Below are 19349 nucleotides of genomic sequence, written 5' to 3' on the forward strand. Positions count from 1 at the left end.
GTAATAAGTTGGATGAATTAAACGTGCAAATAGATGCTAACAGATATGATGTGATTGGGATTACAGAGACGTGGCTCCAGGATGATCAGGGCTGGAAACTCAACATCCAAGGGTATTCAACATTCAGGAAGGATAGAATAAAAGGAAAAGGAGGTGGGGTAGCATTGCTGGTTAAAGAGGAGATTAATGCAATAGTTAGGAAGGACATTAGATTGGATGATGTGGAATCTATATGGGTAGAGCTGCAGAACACCAAAGGGCAAAAAATGTTAGTGGGAGTTATGTACAGACCTCCAAATAATAGTAGTGATGTTGGGGAGGGCATCAAACAGGAAATTAGGGGTGCATGCAATAAGGGTGCAGCAGTTATAATGGGTGACTTTAATATGCATATAGATTGGGCTAACCAAACTGGAAGCAATACGGTGGAGGAGGATTTCCTGAAGTGCATAAGGGATAATTTTCTAGACCAATATGTCGAGGAACCAACTAGGGGGGAGGCCATCTTAGACTGGATGTTGTGTAATGAGAGAGGATTAATTAGCAATCTCGTTGTGCGAGGCCCCTTGGGGAAGAGTGACCATAATATGGTGGAATTCTACATTAGGATGGAGAATGAAACAGTTAATTCAGAGACCATGGTCCAGAACTTAAAGAAGGGTAACTTTGAAGGTATGAGGCGTGAATTGGCTAGGATAGATTGACGAATGATACTTGAGGGGTTGACTGTGGATGGGCAATGGCAGACATTTAGAGACCGCATGGATGAACTACAACAATTGTACATCCCTGTCTGGCATAAAAATAAAATAGGGAAGGTGGCTCAACCATGGCTATCAAGGGATAGTATTAAAGCCAAGGAAGTGGCAGACAAATTGGCCAGAAATAGCAGCGAACCCGGGGGCTGGGAGAAATTTAGAACTCAGCAGAGAAGGACAACGGGTTTGATTAGGGCAGGGAAAATAGAGTACGAGAGGAAGTTTGCAGGGAACATTAAGACGGACTGCAAAAGCTTCTATAGATATGTAAAGAGAAAAAGGTTAGTAAAGACAAACGTAGGTCCCCTGCAGTCAGAATCAGGGGAAGTCATAGCAGGGAACAAAGAAATGGCAGACCAATTGAACAAGTACTTTGGTTCGATATTCAGATATAAAAGGGGTCAGAGGGTCTAGTAAGAAGGAGGAACTGAGGGAAATCCTTATTAATCGGGAAATTGTGTTGGGGAAGTTGATGGGATTGATGCCGATAAATCCCCAGGGCCTGATGGACTGCATCCCAGAGTACTTAAGGAGGTGGCCTTGGAAATAGCGGATGCATTGACAGTCATTTTCCAACATTCCATTGACTCTGGATCAGTTCCTATGGAATGGAGGGTAGCCGATGTAACCCCACTTTTTAAAAAAAAATGGGAGAGAAAACAGGGAATTATAGACCGGTCAGCCTGATATCGGTAGTGGGTAAAATGATGGAATCAATTATTAAGGATGTCATAGCAGCGCATTTGGAAAGAGGTGACATGATAGGTCCAAGTCAGCATGGATTTGTGAAAGGGAAATCATGCTTGACAAATCTTCTGGAATTTTTTGAGGATGGTTCCAGTCGAGTGGACAAGGGAGAACCAGTTGATGTGGTATATTTGGACTTTCAGAAGGCTTTCGACAAGGTCCCACACAAGAGATTAATGTGCAAAGTTAAAGCACATGGGATTGAGACCTTGTTGGCAGACAGGAAGCAAAGAGTAGGAGCAAATAGGTACTTTTCAGAATGGCAGGCAGTGACTAGTGGGGTACTGCAAGGTTCTGTGCTGGGGCCCCAGCTGTTTACATTGTACATTAATGATTTAGACGAGGGGATTAAATGTAGAATCTCCAAATTTGTGGATGACACTAAGTTGGGTGGTAGTGTGAGCTGCGAGGAGGATGCTCTGAGGCTGCAGAGTGACTTGGATAGGTTAGGTGAGTGGGCAAATGCATGGCAGATGAAGTATAATGTGGATAAATGTGAGGTTATCCACTTTGGTGGTAAAAACAGAGAGACAGACTATTATCTGAATGGTGACAGATTAGGAAAAGGGGAGGTGCAACGAGACCTGGGTGTCATGGTACATCAGTCATTGAAGGTTGGCATGCAGGTACAGCAGGCGGTTAAGAAAGCAAATGGCATGTTGGCCTTCATAGCGAGGGGATTTGAGTACAGGGGCAGGGAGGTGTTACTACAGTTGTACAGGGCCTTGGTGAGGCCACACCTGGAGTATTGTGTTCAGTTTCGGTCTCCTAATTGAGGAAGGACATTCTTGCTATTGAGGGAGTGCAGCGAAGGTTCACCAGGCTGATTCCCGGGATGGCGGGACTGACATATCAAGAAAGACTGGATCAACTGGGCTTGCATTCACTGGAGTTCAGAAGAATGAGGGGATCTCATAGAAACGTTTAAAATTCTGACGGGTTTGGACAGGTTAGATGCAGGAAGAATGTTCCCAATGTTGGGGAAGTCCAGAACCAGGGGTCACAGTCTAAGGATAAGGGGTATGCCATTTAGGACCGAGATGAGGAGAAACTTCTTCACCCAGAGAGTGGTGAACCTGTAGAATTCTCTACCACAGAAAGTTGTTGAGGCCAATTCACTAAATATATTCAAAAAGGAGTTAGATGTAGTCCTTACTACTAGGGGGATCAAGGGGTATGGCAAGAAAGCAGGAATGGGGTACTGAAGTTGCATGTTCAGCCATGAACTCATTGAATGGCGGTGCAGGCTCGAATGGCCTAAACCTGCACCTATTTTCTGTGTTTCTATAACATCACTCCTGACACCGCCCCGTAACATTAATACTGACCCTCCCTGAACAGTACTACTGCCAGCCTGAGCGGTGTGGGCTAAGCGTTAGGTTCAGTCAGTTGCTCAGTCCACTGGTCCCTGCTGAACTGATTTGGTGACTGTCGATCAGTGAATCAGAGGCTGGATATTGCAATCACTGCCAAGCAACCGCCCAAAACAGCAGCAGAATCTGGTGCAAGGCCGGGCTCACAACAGGGGCAGAGCAGGCCCCTCTCCCCGGACACACCCCACCACTCTCTTCCCCCCCGGACACACCCCCCTCCCGACACACCCCTCTCCCCCGGACACACTGCCCCTCCTCCCCTCCTCTTCCCCCCCCGGACACACCCCCCCCCCCCTCCCCTCCCCAGACACACCCCTCTCTTTTCCCCTCCCGGACACACCACCCCTCTCCCCGGACACATCCCTCTCCCCCCGGACACATCCCTCTCCCCCCTCTCTCCCCGGCACACCCCTCTCCCCCCGGCACACCCCTCTCCCCACGGACACAACCCCCCCTCTCCCCCCAGACACAACCCCCCCTCTCCCCCCAGACACAACCCCCACTCTCCCCCCAGACACAACCCCCCCTCTCCCCCCAGACACAACCCCCCCTCTCCCCCCAGACACAACCCCCCCTCTCCCCCCAGACACAACCCCCCCTCTCCCCCCCCTCTCCCCAGACACAACCCCCTCTCCCCCCAGACACAACCCCCCCTCTCCCCCCAGACACAACCCCCTCTCTCCCCCCCCCCTCTCCCCAGACACAACCCCCCCTCTCCCCCCAGACACAACCCCCCCTCTCCCCCCCCTCCCCCCAGACACAACCCCCTCTCTCCCCCCCTCCCCCCAGACACAACCCCCTCTCCCCCCAGACACAACCCCCACACTCCCCCCAGACACAACCCCCCCTCTCCCCCCAGACACAACCCCCCCTCTCCCCCCAGACACAACCCCCCCTCTCCCCCCAGACACAACCCCCTCTCCCCCCTCTCTCCCCCCAGACACAACCCCCCCTCTCCCCCCAGACACAACCCCCCCTCTCCCCCCAGACACAACCCCCCCTCTCCCCCCAGACACAACCCCCCCTCCCCCCAGACACAACCCCCCCTCTCCCCAGACACAACCCCCCCTCTCCCCCCTCTCTCCCCCCAGACACAACCCCCTCTCTCCCCAGACACAACCCCCTCTCCCCCCCCTCCCCCCAGACACAACCCCCTCTCCCCCCAGACACAACCCCCCCTCTCCCCCCAGACACAACCCCCCCTCTCCCCCCAGACACAACCCCCCCTCTCCCCCCAGACACAACCCCCCCTCTCCCCCCAGACACAACCCCCCCTCTCCCCCCAGACACAACCCCCCCTCTCCCCCCAGACACAACCCCCTCTCCCCCCTCTCTCCCCCCAGACACAACCCCCCTCTCCCCCCAGACACAACCCCCCCTCTCCCCCCAGACACAACCCCCCCTCTCCCCCCAGACACAACCCCCCCTCTCCCCCCTCTCCCCCCAGACACAACCCCCTCTCCCCCCGGACACAACCCCCTCTCCCCCCGGACACAACCCCCTCTCCCCCCGGACACACAACAGGGGCACCTGATGTGTTGGTCACCACCACATTGAGAACACAAGCGGTCACGGTGCCGGTAGCAGCTCTCCTTCAAACACCGTCACCAGCCCAGAGTCAGTAACAGGGAGCGTTCAGCAATGACCCAGAGGGGCAGACGTGGCTCTGGCCCGTGGGTCGGAGTCCGCCCCGCCCCGCCCTGCCCCGCCCCGGGCCCTCACTCACCTCCTGCTGATCCCGGGCCTTCTCGATGGTGAGAGTGGGACACGCCCGGTGCTCGAGTAGGCAGACGGCACAGATGCAGGCGCGGTGCGGGCGGCAGTGGAACTCAAGCAGCTTGCCGTGCTGGGGACAGCGGCGCTCGGCGAGGTCGGCGAGCGGGGGGCCCAGGCTGTGCGAGCGGAAGGCCGGGGCCTGGTGGTGCGGCTGCAGGTGCTCGGGGCAGTAGGAGGCCAGGCAGGTGAGGCAGGTCCGCGAGGCCCAGGCCCCGCCGGGCGGGCAGGCGTCACAGGGCACGCGGAGCTCGGGGGCCGGGTCCTCGGGCTCGGGCTGGGGGCGGCCCTGCTCGAAGCCAAGCACCACGGCACACAGCACCCGGTTGGGGTGGAGCTCGGGCCGCTCGGGGAAGTGGGCCCGGCACTGCGGGCAGGTGAAGCCGAGCAGCAGCCGCCGGTCCACGGCCCAGAAGCGCTCCAGGCAGCTGCGGCAGAAGTTGTGTCCGCACGGCGCGGTCACCGGCTCCTGGAACAGCTCCAGGCAAATGGCGCACGTCAGCTCGGCCTCCAGCCCGGGGAGCGTCGCCGCCTCGGCCATTCCCGCCAGCTCACTGCCCCGGCCCCGGCCCGCCCAGTCAGAGCCCCGCCCCGCCCAGTCAGAGCCCCGCCCACTGCCCGGCCCCGCCCAGTCAGAGCCCCGCCCACTGCCCGGCCTCCAGCCCGGGGAGCGTCGCCGCCTCGGCCATTCCCGCCAGCTCACTGCCTCACAGCCCGGCCCCGGCCCCGGCCCGCCCACTGCCCGGCCCCGCCCAGTCAGAGCCCCGCCCACTGCCCGGCCCCGCCCAGTCAGAGCCCCGCCCACTGCCCGGCCCCGCCCAGTCAGAGCCCCGCCCACTGCCCGGCCCCGCCCACAGCTCGGCCTCCAGCCCGGGGAGTGCCGCCGCCTCGGCCATTCCCGCCAGCTCACTGCCTCGCAGCCCGGCCCCGGCCCCGGCCCCGGCCCGCCCACTGCCCGGCCCCGCCCACAGCTCGGCCTCCAGCCCGGGGAGTGCCGCCGCCTCGGCCATTCCCGCCAGCTCACTGCCTCACAGCCCGGCCCCGGCCCCGGCCCGCCCAGTCAGAGCCCCGCCCACTGCCCGGCCCCGCCCAGTCAGAGCCCCGCCCACTGCCCGGCCCCGCCCACAGCTCGGCCTCCAGCCCGGGGAGCGTCGCCGCCTCGGCCATTCCCGCCAGCTCACTGCCTCACAGCCCGGCCCCCGCCCGCCCAGTCAGAGCCCCGCCCACTGCCCGGCCCCGCCCAGTCAGAGCCCCGCCCACTGCCCGGCCCCGCCCACACAGGGCCCCGCCCACAGCTCGGCCTCCAGCCCGGGGAGCGTCGCCGCCTCGGCCATTCCCGCCAGCTCACTGCCTCACAGCCCGGCCCCCGCCCGCCCAGTCAGAGCCCCGCCCACTGCCCGGCCCCGCCCAGTCAGAGCCCCGCCCACTGCCCGGCCCCGCCCACACAGGGCCCCGCCCACAGCTCGGCCTCCAGCCCGGGGAGCGTCGCCGCCTCGGCCATTCCCGCCAGCTCACTGCCTCACAGCCCGGCCCCGGCCCGCCCAGTCAGAGCCCCGCCCACTGCCCGCCTCCACACACAGAGCCCCGCCCACTGCCCGCCCCCACACACAGAGCCCCGCCCACTGCCCGCCCCCACACACAGAGCCCCGCCCACTGCCCGCCCCCACACACAGAGCCCCGCCCACTGCCCGCCCCCACACACAGAGCCCCGCCCACTGCCTGCCCCCACACACAGAGCCCCGCCCACTGCCCGCCCCCACACACAGAGCCCCGCCCACTGCCCGCCCCCACACACAGAGCCCCGCCCACTGCCCGCCCCCACACACAGAGCCCCGCCCACTGCCCGCCCCCACACACAGAGCCCCGCCCACTGCCCGCCCCCACACACAGAGCCCCGCCCACTGCCCGGCCATGTGCCCTTGGGCAGTCCCTCAGAGTGGAGGATGACTTGCTTCCACACTGAAATGAGTTGTCAGGTGACTGATGAGACCAATGCGGGATCTACAGTCTCTGTCGCGGGTGGTGCAGACAGTGGCTGGAGGGACGGGTGTGTGGGGTGCTTGATTTGTCGTACGCTCCTTCCGCTGTTTGTACTTGGCTTCCACATGCTCCCGCCGAAGAGACTCGAAGTGTTCCGGCCATTCTCGGCTGCTTCTCCTCCACTTTGAGCGATCTTGGGCCAGGGATGTTACATTTTTTCAAGGGGGCTTTGAGGGTGTCCTGGAAGCGTTTTCTCTGCCCTCCTGGGACTCGCTTGCCATGATGGAGCTCGGAGTAGAATGCTTGCTTCAGGCATGTGGCAAACGTGGCCTGTCCATCGGAGCTGATCGAGTGTGGTCAGTGCCTCGATGCTGGGGATGTTGGCCTGAGAGAGAACGCTGACGTTGGTGCAGGATTTTGGCAGTATTGGTGGTACTTCTCCATGCTTTGAGGTGCCGACTGTACACGTATATTAGAGAGAGATGTTGGGCTGGATCTTGCTGCAGCGGAGCACCTAATGAGCTTTCAGCTTCAGTATTTCTGCCCACCATTGAATTTGCAGAATTTTGCTGAGGCAGCGTTAGTGGAGTTCCTCGGGGCTCAGTGCTGGCTCCGTTGCCTTTTGTGGTATATATCAATGACTTGGACTTGAATGTTGGGGATATGATTAAGAAGTTTGCAGATGACACTAAAATAGGCCGTGTGGTTGATAATGAAGAAGAAAGCTGCGGACTGCAGGTGAATATCACTGTACTGGTCAGGTGGGCAGAACAGTGGCAAATGGAATTCAATCCGGAGAAGTGTGAGTTAATGCATTAGGGGAGGGCTAACAAGGCAAGAGAATACACAATAAATGGTAGGACGCTGAGAAGTGTAGAGGAACAAAGGGATCTTGGAGTGCAGGTCCACAGCTCCTTGAAGGTAGCAGGCCAGGTAGATAAGGTGGTTAAGAAGGCATATGCAATACTTGCCTTTATTGGCCGAGGCATGGAATACAAGAGCAGGGAGGTTATGCTTGAACTGTATAAAACACGAGTTAGACCAGAGCTGGAGGACTGCGTGCAGTTCTGATCTGGTCACCACATTACAGGAAAGATGTGATTGCACTAGAAAGGGTGCAGAGGAGATTTACAAGAATGGTGCCTGGACTGGAGAATTTTGGCCATGAGGAAAGATTGGAGATGCTGGGTCTGTTTTCTTTGGAACAGAGGAGGCTGAGGGGAGACCTTATTGAGGTGTATAAAATTATGAGGGGCCCGGATAGAGTTGATAGGAAGGACCTGTTTCCCTTGGCAGCAGGGTCAACAATCAGGGGGCATAGATTTAAAGTAATTGTGGGGGGGGGGGGTAGTTTAGAGGGGATATTAGGGGAAATTTCTTCATCCAGAGGGTGATGGGGGTCTGGAACTCTCTGCCTGAAAGGGGAGTAGAGGCAGAAACCCTCACCACATTAAAAAAAATACTTAGATGTGCATTTAAAGTGCCGTAACCTACAGGGCTACGGACCAAGAGCTGGGAAGTGGGATTAGGCTGGATAGCTCTTGTTTGGCCGGCGCGGACACGATGGGTCAAAAAGGTCTCCTTCCATGCTGTAAATTTTGTATGATGATCCCCAGTGCTTTGAGGTGCCTACTGTACGTAGTCCATGTTTCTGAAGCATATAGGGCGGGTATCACTACTGCTCTGTAGACCATGAGTTTGCTGTCGAGATCCTGGTCTTCGAACATTGTCTTCCTCAGGCGACCGAAGGCTGCACTCGGTGTTGGACTTGGTCGTCGATGTCTGCCCTCATTGACAGGAGGCTTTCAAGGTATGGAAAGTGGTCCACGCTGTCCCAAGGTCTTGTCGTGGATCTCGATAACCCGGGGGTGGGTGGGGGGGCAGTACTGTGTGGCGGGGCCAGGTTGGTAGAGAACCTTTGTCTTACTGATGTTTAATGCAAGGCCCAGATTCTCAGTGAAGGTGTCAACGATGGTTTGGAGTTCGGCCTCTGATTGTGCACAAACGCAGGCATCGTCTGCACATTGTAATTCACTGACAGAGGTTGGGACAACCTTGGATCTGGACTGAGGCGACTCAGGTTGAATGATTTCCCACGTCCTGCAGATTAACTCCACTCCAGTGGGGAGCTTGTTAAAGGTGAGATGAAGCTTTGCAGCGAGTAAGATTGAGAAGAGCGTTGGTGCGATCACAGCCTTGCTTGACCCCGGTCTGCACTTGTGTTGGGTTTGTGGTGGATGCATTAGTAAGAATCACGGCCGGCGTGTTAGCGTGAAGCAGGCGGAGGATGGTGACAAATGTTCCAAGTCGAAGGCCTTTGTGAGGTCAAAGGCCATGTAGAGGTTGGTGCTGCTCCCTACATTTCCTTGGATTTGCCGCGCGGTGACGATCATATCCATTGCGCCCCTTAGTGGGCGGAATCCGCATTGCGACTCTGGGAGGAGCTCTTCAGCCACAGGGAGGAGACGATTGAGGAGGATTCTTGCGCTGATTTTCCCTGTGGCAGACAGCAGAGAAACTCCTCTGTAATTATCGCAATCAGACTGGTCACCTTTCTTGAAGATGGTTACGATTATGGCCTCTCTGAAATCCCCTGGCATGCTCTTCCTTCCAGATCAGAGAGATGAGATCATGGCGAAGAAGTACTCGGCGGGGATTCCATCTGCTCCCGAGGCTTTGTTGTTCCTTCAGTTGTTGGATGGCCTTCACAACCTCATTCCGGGCTGTGATTGTGCTGAGATGGTGGTGGGTAGCATGCTGCGGGATGGTAACAAGGACACTCACATCAGAGTCTTGGTTGAGGAAATCTTCAAAGTGCTCCTTCCAACGGGCACTGACTGCCTCTCTGTCCTTGATGAGTATCTCTCCATTCTTGGCTCTCAGTGGGGTAGGACCTTGGGTGCTTGGGCCGTACCTGCGCTAAAAAAATCCACGCACATCGTGATTGTCGGCTAGTTGCTGGATCTCCTGTGCTTTGTCCACCTACCATCTGTTCTTTAGGTCACGAGTTTTTTGTTGGACCTCGGCCTTCAGTTGTGGCCACACCCACTTCCCAGGGCGTGGCCACAGACCCACCCACCCCCCGGGGCCCACCTCCAGAGCCCCACCCACTCCCCAGGGCGCGGCCTCACACAGCCCGCCTCCAGAGCCACGCCCACTCCCCAGAGCCTTCAGACACCAAGTGGCACTCAGTGTAGGGGAAAAAACAACTTTCCCCGGGGTACGGGGGAGGTGGGCACACCCCCGGGATTCAGCATGGAACCCATGCATTGCACAGCCACGGAACAATCAGACGGACACAGGGAGAAAAGCAGAGTAGATTTTAATCAAGAAAGGAGGGGAGGCAGCTGGCTGTCCTGCTCCGAGCACTGGGAGCAGCAGAAGCTGGCTCTGGACAGTGCTGTTCGCGAGGTCGTTCCCCACTCCGAGAGGCCTTTGCTCTGGGAGTAACTCCAACTCCTGATATTGAAGGGGTGATTCCACAAAGCGATCCCTGCTCTGGGCCATTCCTGCTGGCCAGAGTCACAGAACTAATCCTGACCCGTCACCATCCGTAACAGCTTCATCGCCATCTCTCCCTGGTCAGCTGGAACCTGGAAGAACACAACAGACCTGAGACCGGGCAACGGAGCACCTCCGTGTTCAGCACAGCCCCTCACACCGTGCAATGCTGCTGATACTGACTCCTCATTCGCCACCCACTCTCACAATCTAGACCGTGAGATTAACAGGACATTGAAACATGGAAGCAGAGCAGAGCCAGTACCATCTCACCCAAACACCATACACACAGGACAACCAACACAGAGGGTTCACTACAGCGAGGTCAACAGCAGCAACCCTGGCTGATCGCTTCCCTCCCCAACACAGCGTGCAATCCAATCCTGGCACCAGGACCTGCCCAACTCGGCACAGGCCGGGGATGGAGCCTGGGCCTTGCCTGCTACTCACTGGGCAATGTGGTACGTCTGTGGTTCATACGCTCACAGCACTAATGGATGTCTCGAGGCTGCAGAGTGTAATAATTATTCATCGCACTAAAGAATACTTTAAAACTGACCAAAACCGTCAGCTTTATTAAGGGGACTTTTACAGAATTATAATATGTAGGGGCATAAGAACATAAGAAATAGGAGGAGTTGGCCATTCGGCCCCTCGAGCCTGCTCCGCCATTAAATAAGATCATGGCTGATCTGATCCTGGCTTCAACTCCACTTCCCCGCCTGTTCCCCACAACCCTTGCAAAAATCTGTCTATCTCCACCTTAAATATATTCAATGACCCAGCCTTCACAGCTCTCTCGGGCAGAGAATTCCAAAGATTCACGAACCTCAGAGAAGAAATTCCTCCTCATCTCAGTTTTAAATGGGCGACCCCTTCCTTATTCTGAGACTAGATTCCCCCACAAGGGGAAACATCCTCTCTGTATCCACCTTGTCAAGCCTCCTCAGAATCTTAGATGTTTCAATAAGATCACCTCTTATTTTTCTAAACTCCAATGAGTATAGACCCAACCTGCTCAAACTTTCTTCATAAGTCAACTCCCTCATCTCAGGAATCGACCTAGTGAACCTTCTCCGAACAGCCTCCAATGCAAGTATATCCTTCCTTAAATACAGAGACCAAAACTGTACGCAGTACTCCAGGTGTGGCCTCACCAATACCCTGTACAGTTGTAGCAGGACTTCTCTGCTTTTATACTCTATCCCCCTTGCAATAAAGGCCAACATTCCATTTGCCTTCCTGATTACTTGCTGAAAATGCATACTAAATTTTTGTGTTTCATGCACAAGGACCCCCAGGTCTCTCTGTACCTCAGCATTTTGTAATCTCTCTCCATTTAAATTATAATTTGCTTTTTTTATTTTTTCTGCCAAAGCGGATAACCTCACATTTTCCCACATACTCCATCTGCCAATGTTTGACCACTCACTTAGCCTGTCTATATCCCTTTGCAGATTTTTTGTGTCCTCCTCACAATTTGCTTTCCCACCCATCTTTGTATCATCAGCAAACCTGGCTGCATTACACTCAGTCCCTTCATCCAAGTCATTAATATAGATTGTAAATAGTTGAGAACCCAGCACTGATCCCTGTGGTACCCCACTAGTTACTGTTTGCCAATCTGAAAATGATCCATTTATCCTGACTCTACTGTTCTCTGTTAGTTAACCAATTCTCTGTCCATGCTAATATATTACCCCCAACCCCGTGAACTTTTATCTTGTGCAGTAACCTTTTATGGTGCAAATCCAAATACACCACATACCCTGGTTCCCCCTTATCCACCCTGCTCGTTACATCCTCAAAGAACTCCAGCAAATTTGTCAAACATGGTTTCCCTTTCATAAAACCATGCTGACTCTGTTTGACTGCATTATCATTTCTAAATGTCCCACTACTGCTTCCTTAATAATGGACTCCAGCATTTTCCCAACGACAGATGTTAGGCTAACTGGGCTATAGTTTCCTGCTTTCTGTCTGCCTCCTTTTTTTTTTTTTAAATAGGGATGTTACATTTGCAGTTTTCCAATCTGCTGGGACCTCCCCAGAATTCAGGGAATTTTGGTAGATTACAACCAATGTATCCACTATCTCTGCAGCCACTTCTTTTAAGACTCTAGGATGTAAGCCATTAGATCCAGGGGACTTGTCCGCCTTTAGTCCCATTAGTTTGCCGAGTACGTTTTCTCTAGTGATAGTGATAGCATGGGAGAGGAGAGAGACTTGTACAGAAATTAAAGCACTGAATCAGGCCATTCAGTCACTGCTGGTGTTTACCCTTCACGAGCAGTATCCTAATCCCATGTCCCCGCTCTGTTCCCAAATCCCTCCACCCCCCGCCCAACGGGTCGTGAAATGTTGAGCGGTCTCAGACGGTGGGGGGGCTGGCTGAGGAACAACTCACCATGTGCCCAGCCTTCAGGATCCAGAAGAAGGCGAAGTTGTGGTACTGTTTGTAGAAGGCAGCAGTGTCTCCAGGTCTGGACGAAGTGTACACTGGTTTCCATCGCAGGCTGGAGAACGCAGACAGGCCTGGCCATTTCAGCTTCTTCACCCAGGCTTCCTGCCCTGGATCGGCGAGTGGGGAGAGAGAGAACCTATGTTTATACAGCCCTGCATCAAGTCCACACTAACCCCACTGCCCCGCTCTCTCCCCACAGCCCTGTATCAATCCCCAAACTAATCCCACTGCCCCGCTCTCTCCCCATAACCCTGTATTAATCCCAAACTACTCCCACTGCCCCAGTCTCTCCCCATAGCCCTGTATCAATACCCAAACTAATCCCGCTCTCTCCCCATAGCCCTGTATCAATACCCAAACTAATCCCGCTCTCTCCCCATAGCCCTGTATCAATACCCAAACTAATCCCACTGCCCCGCTCTCTCCCCACAGCCCTGTATCAATACCCAAACTAATCCCAATGCCCCAAATGTATTAGTTCTTGACTCTTGAACCCCTAAATTCTATTGGTCTTTTCTTGGCTTCATCTGTATTTGATTCCCTAAATTTCCCTCTTCACCCACACCCTACAGTGTCTTTCCATTAAGTGGTCACTCCAACTTGCATCTTATTTTTCCACCAGAACCTATTAACCTCTCACTTCACCACATTAAATTGTATCTGCCATGTCTGTCCACCCGCTAATCTGGCCCTGCCAAAATCTTTGTTCCCGTTTTCAAATCCCTTCATGGCCTCGTCCCTCCCTATCTCGAACTTCCTCCAGCTCTACAACCTTCTGAGATCTCTGCACTCCTCTGTTTCTGGCCTTTTGTGCATCCTGATTTCTATCACTCCACCATTGGCGGCCATGACTTCAGCTGCCTTGGAGAACCAGGAGGCCATTCGCCCATTTGAGCCTGTTTCGCTATTCAAGAGTGTGATTGATCTTCTACCTCAACTCCACTTTCCCGCCCGATCCCCATAATATCCAAAGATCTATCGGTCTCTGTCTTGACTATACTCAACGACTGAGCATCCACAGTACTCTGGGGCAGAGAATTCCAAAGATTCATAACCCTTTGAGTGAAGAAATTTCTCCTCATCTCAGTCCTAAATGGCTGACCCCTTATTCTGAGACTATGACCCCTGGTTCCAGACTCCCCAGCCCGGGGGAAACAACTCCCAGCATAAACTGTCAAGCCCCCTAAGAATTTTAGATGATTTAATGAGATCACCTCTCATTCTTCTCAACTCGAGGGAATATAGGCCAAGACTACTCAATCTCTCCTCATAGGTCAATCCTCTCATAGAAATTTACAGCACAGGAGGCTATTCGGCTCATCGTGTCCGTGCCGGCCGACCAAGAGCTATCCAGTCTAATCCCACTTTCCAGCTCTCGGTCCGTGGCCCTGTAGGTTACGGCACTTCAAGTGCATTTCCAAATACTTTTTAAATGTGGTGAGGGTTTCTGCCTCTACCACCCTTTCAGGCCGTGAGTTCCAGACCCCCACCACCCTCTGGGTGAATTTCTTCCCCTCAAATCGCCTCTAAACCCTCTACCAACTACTTTAAATCTATGACCCCTGGTTGTTGACCCCTCTGCCAAAGGAAATAGAGTGGATAGGAAGGACCTATCATTTAAACTCATCCCATCAGTCTAGTAAACCTTTGTTACACTTCTGCTAAGACAAGTATATCCTTCCTTAGGTAAGGAAACCAAAACTGTGCACAGTGCACCCAGCTGTGGTCTCACCTTAATTGCAGTCAGGCTTCTTTACTCTCATACTCAACTCCTTTTGTAATAAATGCCAACATACAATTTGCCTCTCCTTTCATACACTCCTTCAAACCTACCTTTTTGACCAAGCTTTTGATCATCTATCCTAATATCTCATGTGGCTCGATGTCAAATTTAGTTTGTTAACGTTTTTGTGATCGTTAAAGGTGCTATATAGACGCAAGTTGTTGTTTGTCAACCAACTTCCTCCCCATACAGTTCATTACACTCTACAATTGGGAGCCTCCCCCTGGATTGTGTGCTCAAGTCTCTGGAGTGGGGCTTTAACCCACGACCTTCTGACTCAGAGATGGGAGCTACCCACTGAGCCACAGTTGACACTCGGTGATAGAGACACTGCAAGTTCCTCTAACTAGCTGAAGTTACTGGTACAGGAACCGAAACCACCTTTAAACACAAACCACAGAAGTATCACGAGGCACACAGCTGCCACTGCAGATCCCGACATGGAACTAAAACCTTCACGATCCAACAGGTGGAGGGAGCACCTGCCGGGGTCTCCCTCTCCCCCCAGAGCACGACCAGGACAGCTTCCTGTCCAGGCAGTGTGAGCACGGAGACCCTTACCCAACGTGTCCACAATGAGGTCCAGCTGCCCATTATAAACCGTGACGTTCACCCCCGCGGCTAGCAGCTGGTCAATGAGGTTGGTTACCGGCTTCATGAAGTCGCCCTCCATATTTACAAACACATCGTTAGACTGACCTGTGTGGTTTAAGATCAGAGACAGGTTAAATGTAACTAGTTCCAAGCTTGGCAAGTCAAGATAAGCATGATAACTAGTTCTAACCACAATAAGGAACAAATCAAACAGAGAACTCCTGGGAGCGAGGGAAGGGAGCCGGGAGCAGGGGAGGGGGCGGGGGGGGAGTGCAGGGAGCAGGCTGGAGCGGGGCCGGGAGCGGGGCATGGGGGGGGGCGGGGGGGCGTGGGAAGTCACTAACAGGCTTTCACATTCATCCCCTCCCCTCGCGGACAGTTACCTCCCCACTTGACGAAGTCTGGGATGATTTTCAGCTTCTTCCTGATGGGCCCATTCATCAACATGTCCAGGGTGGTTCTCTGCATGGGGCCGACGTGACGCTGGTACAGACTGACTGCCACACAAACAAAACCAAGAGAGTAACCGCGAGCGACAGACAGCGCGTGGGCTGCAGTAACCGCGAGCCACAGACAGCGCGCGGGCTGCAGTAACCGCGAGCCACAGACAGCGCGCGGGCTGCAGTAACCGCGAGCCACAGACAGCGCGCGGGCTGCAGTAACCGCGAGCCACAGACAGCGCGCGGGCTGCAGTAACCGCGAGCCACAGACAGCGCGCGGGCTGCAGTAACCGCGAGCGACAGACAGCGCGTGGGCTGCAGTAACCGCGAGCCACAGACAGCGCGTGGGCTGCAGTAACCGCGAGCGACAGACAGCGCGTGGGCTGCAGTAACCGCGAGCGACAGACAGCGCGTGGGCTGCAGTAACCGCGAGCCACAGACAGCGCGTGGGCTGCAGTAACCGCGAGCCACAGACAGCGCGCGGGCTGCAGTAACCGCGAGCCACAGACAGCGCGTGGGCTGCAGTAACCGCGAGCCACAGACAGCGCGTGGGCTGCAGTAACCGCGAGCCACAGACAGCGCGTGGGCTGCAGTAACCGCGAGCCACAGACAGCGCGTGGGCTGCAGTAACCGCGAGCGACAGACAGCGCGTGGGCTGCAGTAACCGCGAGCCACAGACAGCGCGTGGGCTGCAGTAACCGCGAGCGACAGACAGCGCGTGGGCTGCAGTAACCGCGAGCCACAGACAGCGCGCGGGCTGCAGTAACCGCGAGCCACAGACAGCGCGCGGGCTGCAGTAACCGCGAGCCACAGACAGCGCGCGGGCTGCAGTAACCGCGAGCCACAGACAGCGCGCGGGCTGCAGTAACCGCGAGCGACAGACAGCGCGTGGGCTGCAGTAACCGCGAGCCACAGACAGCGCGTGGGCTGCAGTAACCGCGAGCGACAGACAGCGCGTGGGCTGCAGTAACCGCGAGCGACAGACAGCGCGTGGGCTGCAGTAACCGCGAGCCACAGACAGCGCGTGGGCTGCAGTAACCGCGAGCCACAGACAGCGCGCGGGCTGCAGTAACCGCGAGCCACAGACAGCGCGCGGGCTGCAGTAACCGCGAGCCACAGACAGCGCGTGGGCTGCAGTAACCGCGAGCGACAGACAGCGCGCGGGCTGCAGTAACCGCGAGCCACAGACAGCGCGTGGGCTGCAGTAACCGCGAGCCACAGACAGCGCGTGGGCTGCAGTAACCGCGAGCCACAGACAGCGCGTGGGCTGCAGTAACCGCGAGCCACAGACAGCGCGCGGGCTGCAGTAACCGCGAGCCACAGACAGCGCGTGGGCTGCAGTAACCGCGAGCCACAGACAGCGCGCGGGCTGCAGTAACCGCGAGCCACAGACAGCGCGTGGGCTGCAGTAACCGCGAGCCACAGACAGCGCGCGGGCTGCAGTAACCGCGAGCGACAGACAGCCACTCAATGTCCGAGTGGGTTTTATTAAACAAACCTGCTTATTAAAATATGGGATTTTAAAGCACGACTGGTCTCAAACATCTGAAAGAGCTGGACAGTACCTTGTGATAGTCGTTATTTTGGAGGTAAATGCAGCAGCCATTTGGAACACAGCAAGATCCCACAAACTGATGAACGGCCCGTGACTCTTTCTGATGGTATTGGCTGAGGGAGCAAGGCCGGCCCCCCAGGAGGGGGAGGATGGTCAGCCCAAGGACACCGGGGTCCCTCTCGGCTCTACAAGTGGTGCTGTGGCTCATCCATCACTTCACCCAGCAAAAGAGGCAGGCGGATTAAATGAATTTCTCATTTGAAACACAACCTCCGACAGTGCGGCGCTCCCTCAGTACTGCCCCTCCGACAGTGCGGCACTCCCTCAGTACTGCCCCTCCGACAGTGCGGGGCTCCCTCAGTACTGCCCCTCCGACAGTGCGGCGCTCCCTCAGTACTGCCCCTCCGACAGTGCGGCGCTCCCTCAGTACTGCCCCTCCGACAGTGCGGCGCTCCCTCAGTACCGCCCCTCCGACAGTGCGGCACTCCCTCAGTACTGCCCCTCCGACAGTGCGGGGCTCCCTCAGTACTGCCCCTCCGACAGTGCGGCGCTCCCTCAGTACTGCCCCTCCGACAGTGCGGCGCTCCATCAGTACTGCCCCTCCGACAGTGCGGCGCTCCCTCAGTACTGCCCCTCCGACAGTGCGGCGCTCCCTCAGTACTGCCCCTCCGACAGTGCGGCGCTCCCTCAGTACTGCCCCTCCGACAGTGCGGCACTCCCTCAGTACTGCCCCTCCGACAGTACGGCACTCCCTCAGTACTGCCCCTCCGACAGTACGGCACTCCCTCAGTACTGCCCCTCCGACAGTGCGGCGCTCCCTCAGTACTGCCCCTCCGACAGTGCGGCGCTCCATCAGTACTGCCCCTCCGACAGTGCGGCGCTCCCTCAGTACTGCCCCTCCGACAGTGCGGCGCTCCCTCAGTACTGCCCCTCCGACAGTGCGGCGCTCCCTCAGTACTGCCCCTCCGACAGTGCGGCACTCCCTCAGTACTGCCCCTCCGACAGTACGGCACTCCCTCAGTACTGCCCCTCCGACAGTACGGCACTCCCTCAGTACTGCCCCTCCGACAGTGCGGCGCTCTCTCAGTACTGCCCCTCCGACAGTGCGGCACTCCCTCAGTACTGCCCCTCCGACAGTACGGCACTCCCTCAGTACTGCCCCTCCGACAGTGCGGCACTCCCTCAGTACTGCCCCTCCGACAGTGCGGCACTCCCCCAGTACTGAACTGGGAGTGTCGGTCTGGATTACGTGTCAAAGTCACGGAGTGGGAATTGAACTGTGACCACCACCCTGCCCAGCCCACATTACTGCACCACATGTTCCCCAGAGACTGAGTGTACTTTATACAAACCAACACATGAAGGACACAGACCCAGTGAGGAGGTCCTCATTGTTGAGCTGAACTGTGGGATCATATGCACTGGCTCCTTCTTCATTATGTTGTAAAAGTTCACTCCATCTGTATTCTGTAACAGAAGCAGGAGAATGTTTAATGTCACGTTCTCCACCCCCATTCCCCCCGTCTGGTTATATACCCCATAACCCCCCCCCCCCGGTCTGGTTATATATCCCATTCCCCCCTGTCTGGTTATATACCCCATAACCCCCCCCCCCCGTCTGGTTATATACCCCATAACCCCCCCCCCCCCGTCTGGTTATATACCCCATAACCCCCCGTCTGGTTATATACCCCATAACCCCCCGTCTGGTTATATACCCCATAACCCCCCAGTCTGGTTATATACCCCATAACCCCCCCAGTCTGGTTATATACCCCATAACCCCCCCTGTCTGGTTATATACCCCATAACCCCCCCAGTCTGGTTATATACCCCATAACCCCCCCCCCCAGTCTGGTTATATACCCCATTCCCCCCAGTCTGGTTATATACCCCATAACCCCCCCAGTCTGGTTATATACCCCATAACCCCCCCCAGTCTGGTTATATACCCCAAAACACCCCCCCCCCCCCCCGGTCTGGTTATATACCCCATAACCTCCCAGTCTGGTTATATACCCGTGCAATAAAGGTGCAGCAGTTATAATGGGTGACTTTAATATGCACATAGATTGGGCTAACCAAACTGGAAGCAATACGGTGGAGGAGGATTTTCTGGAGTGCATAAGGGATGGTTTTTTAGACCAATATGTCGAGGAACCAACTAGGGGGGAGGCCATCTTAGACTGGGTGTTATGTAATGAGAGAGGATTAATTAGCAATCTCGTTGTGCGAGGCCTCTTGGGGAAGAGTGACCATAATATGGTGGAATTCTGCATTGGGATGGAGAATGAAGCAGTTAATTCAGAGACCATGGTCCAGAACATAAAGAAGGCTAACTTTGAAGGTATGAGGCGTGAATTGGCTGGGATGGATTGGCA

At 55.8% G+C, this 19349-nt stretch overlaps 2 protein-coding genes across 4 annotated transcripts in view; both read right to left on the bottom strand.

The window, feature by feature from the left end:
- The window catches only part of LOC139242560 (E3 ubiquitin/ISG15 ligase TRIM25-like), a 30794-nt gene extending 25585 nt beyond the window's left edge, over nt 1–5209 (bottom strand). For all 3 annotated transcript variants that reach the window (XM_070870420.1, XM_070870418.1, XM_070870417.1), the window contains exon 1: nt 4605–5209. In XM_070870420.1, the coding sequence (XP_070726521.1) occupies nt 4605–5192 (588 nt within the window). In that variant the 5' untranslated portion in view covers nt 5193–5209. The remainder of the gene's footprint in view (nt 1–4604) is intronic.
- A 4727-nt stretch (nt 5210–9936) lies between these two features.
- On the bottom strand, nt 9937–18435 carry LOC139242558 (retinoid-inducible serine carboxypeptidase-like; the record flags this gene model as incomplete). The annotated part of the gene is made up of 5 exons (XM_070870416.1): nt 9937–10224; nt 12540–12703; nt 14941–15078; nt 15357–15470; nt 18321–18435. Coding segments are annotated over 5 exons (594 nt in total), but the record flags the coding sequence as incomplete, so codon positions are not given.
- Between the last annotated feature and the right edge of the window lie 914 nt (nt 18436–19349).

The sequence above is a fragment of the Pristiophorus japonicus genome, unplaced genomic scaffold (genome assembly GCF_044704955.1).
Source record: "Pristiophorus japonicus isolate sPriJap1 unplaced genomic scaffold, sPriJap1.hap1 HAP1_SCAFFOLD_1374, whole genome shotgun sequence".
Classification (NCBI taxonomy): domain Eukaryota; kingdom Metazoa; phylum Chordata; class Chondrichthyes; family Pristiophoridae; genus Pristiophorus; species Pristiophorus japonicus.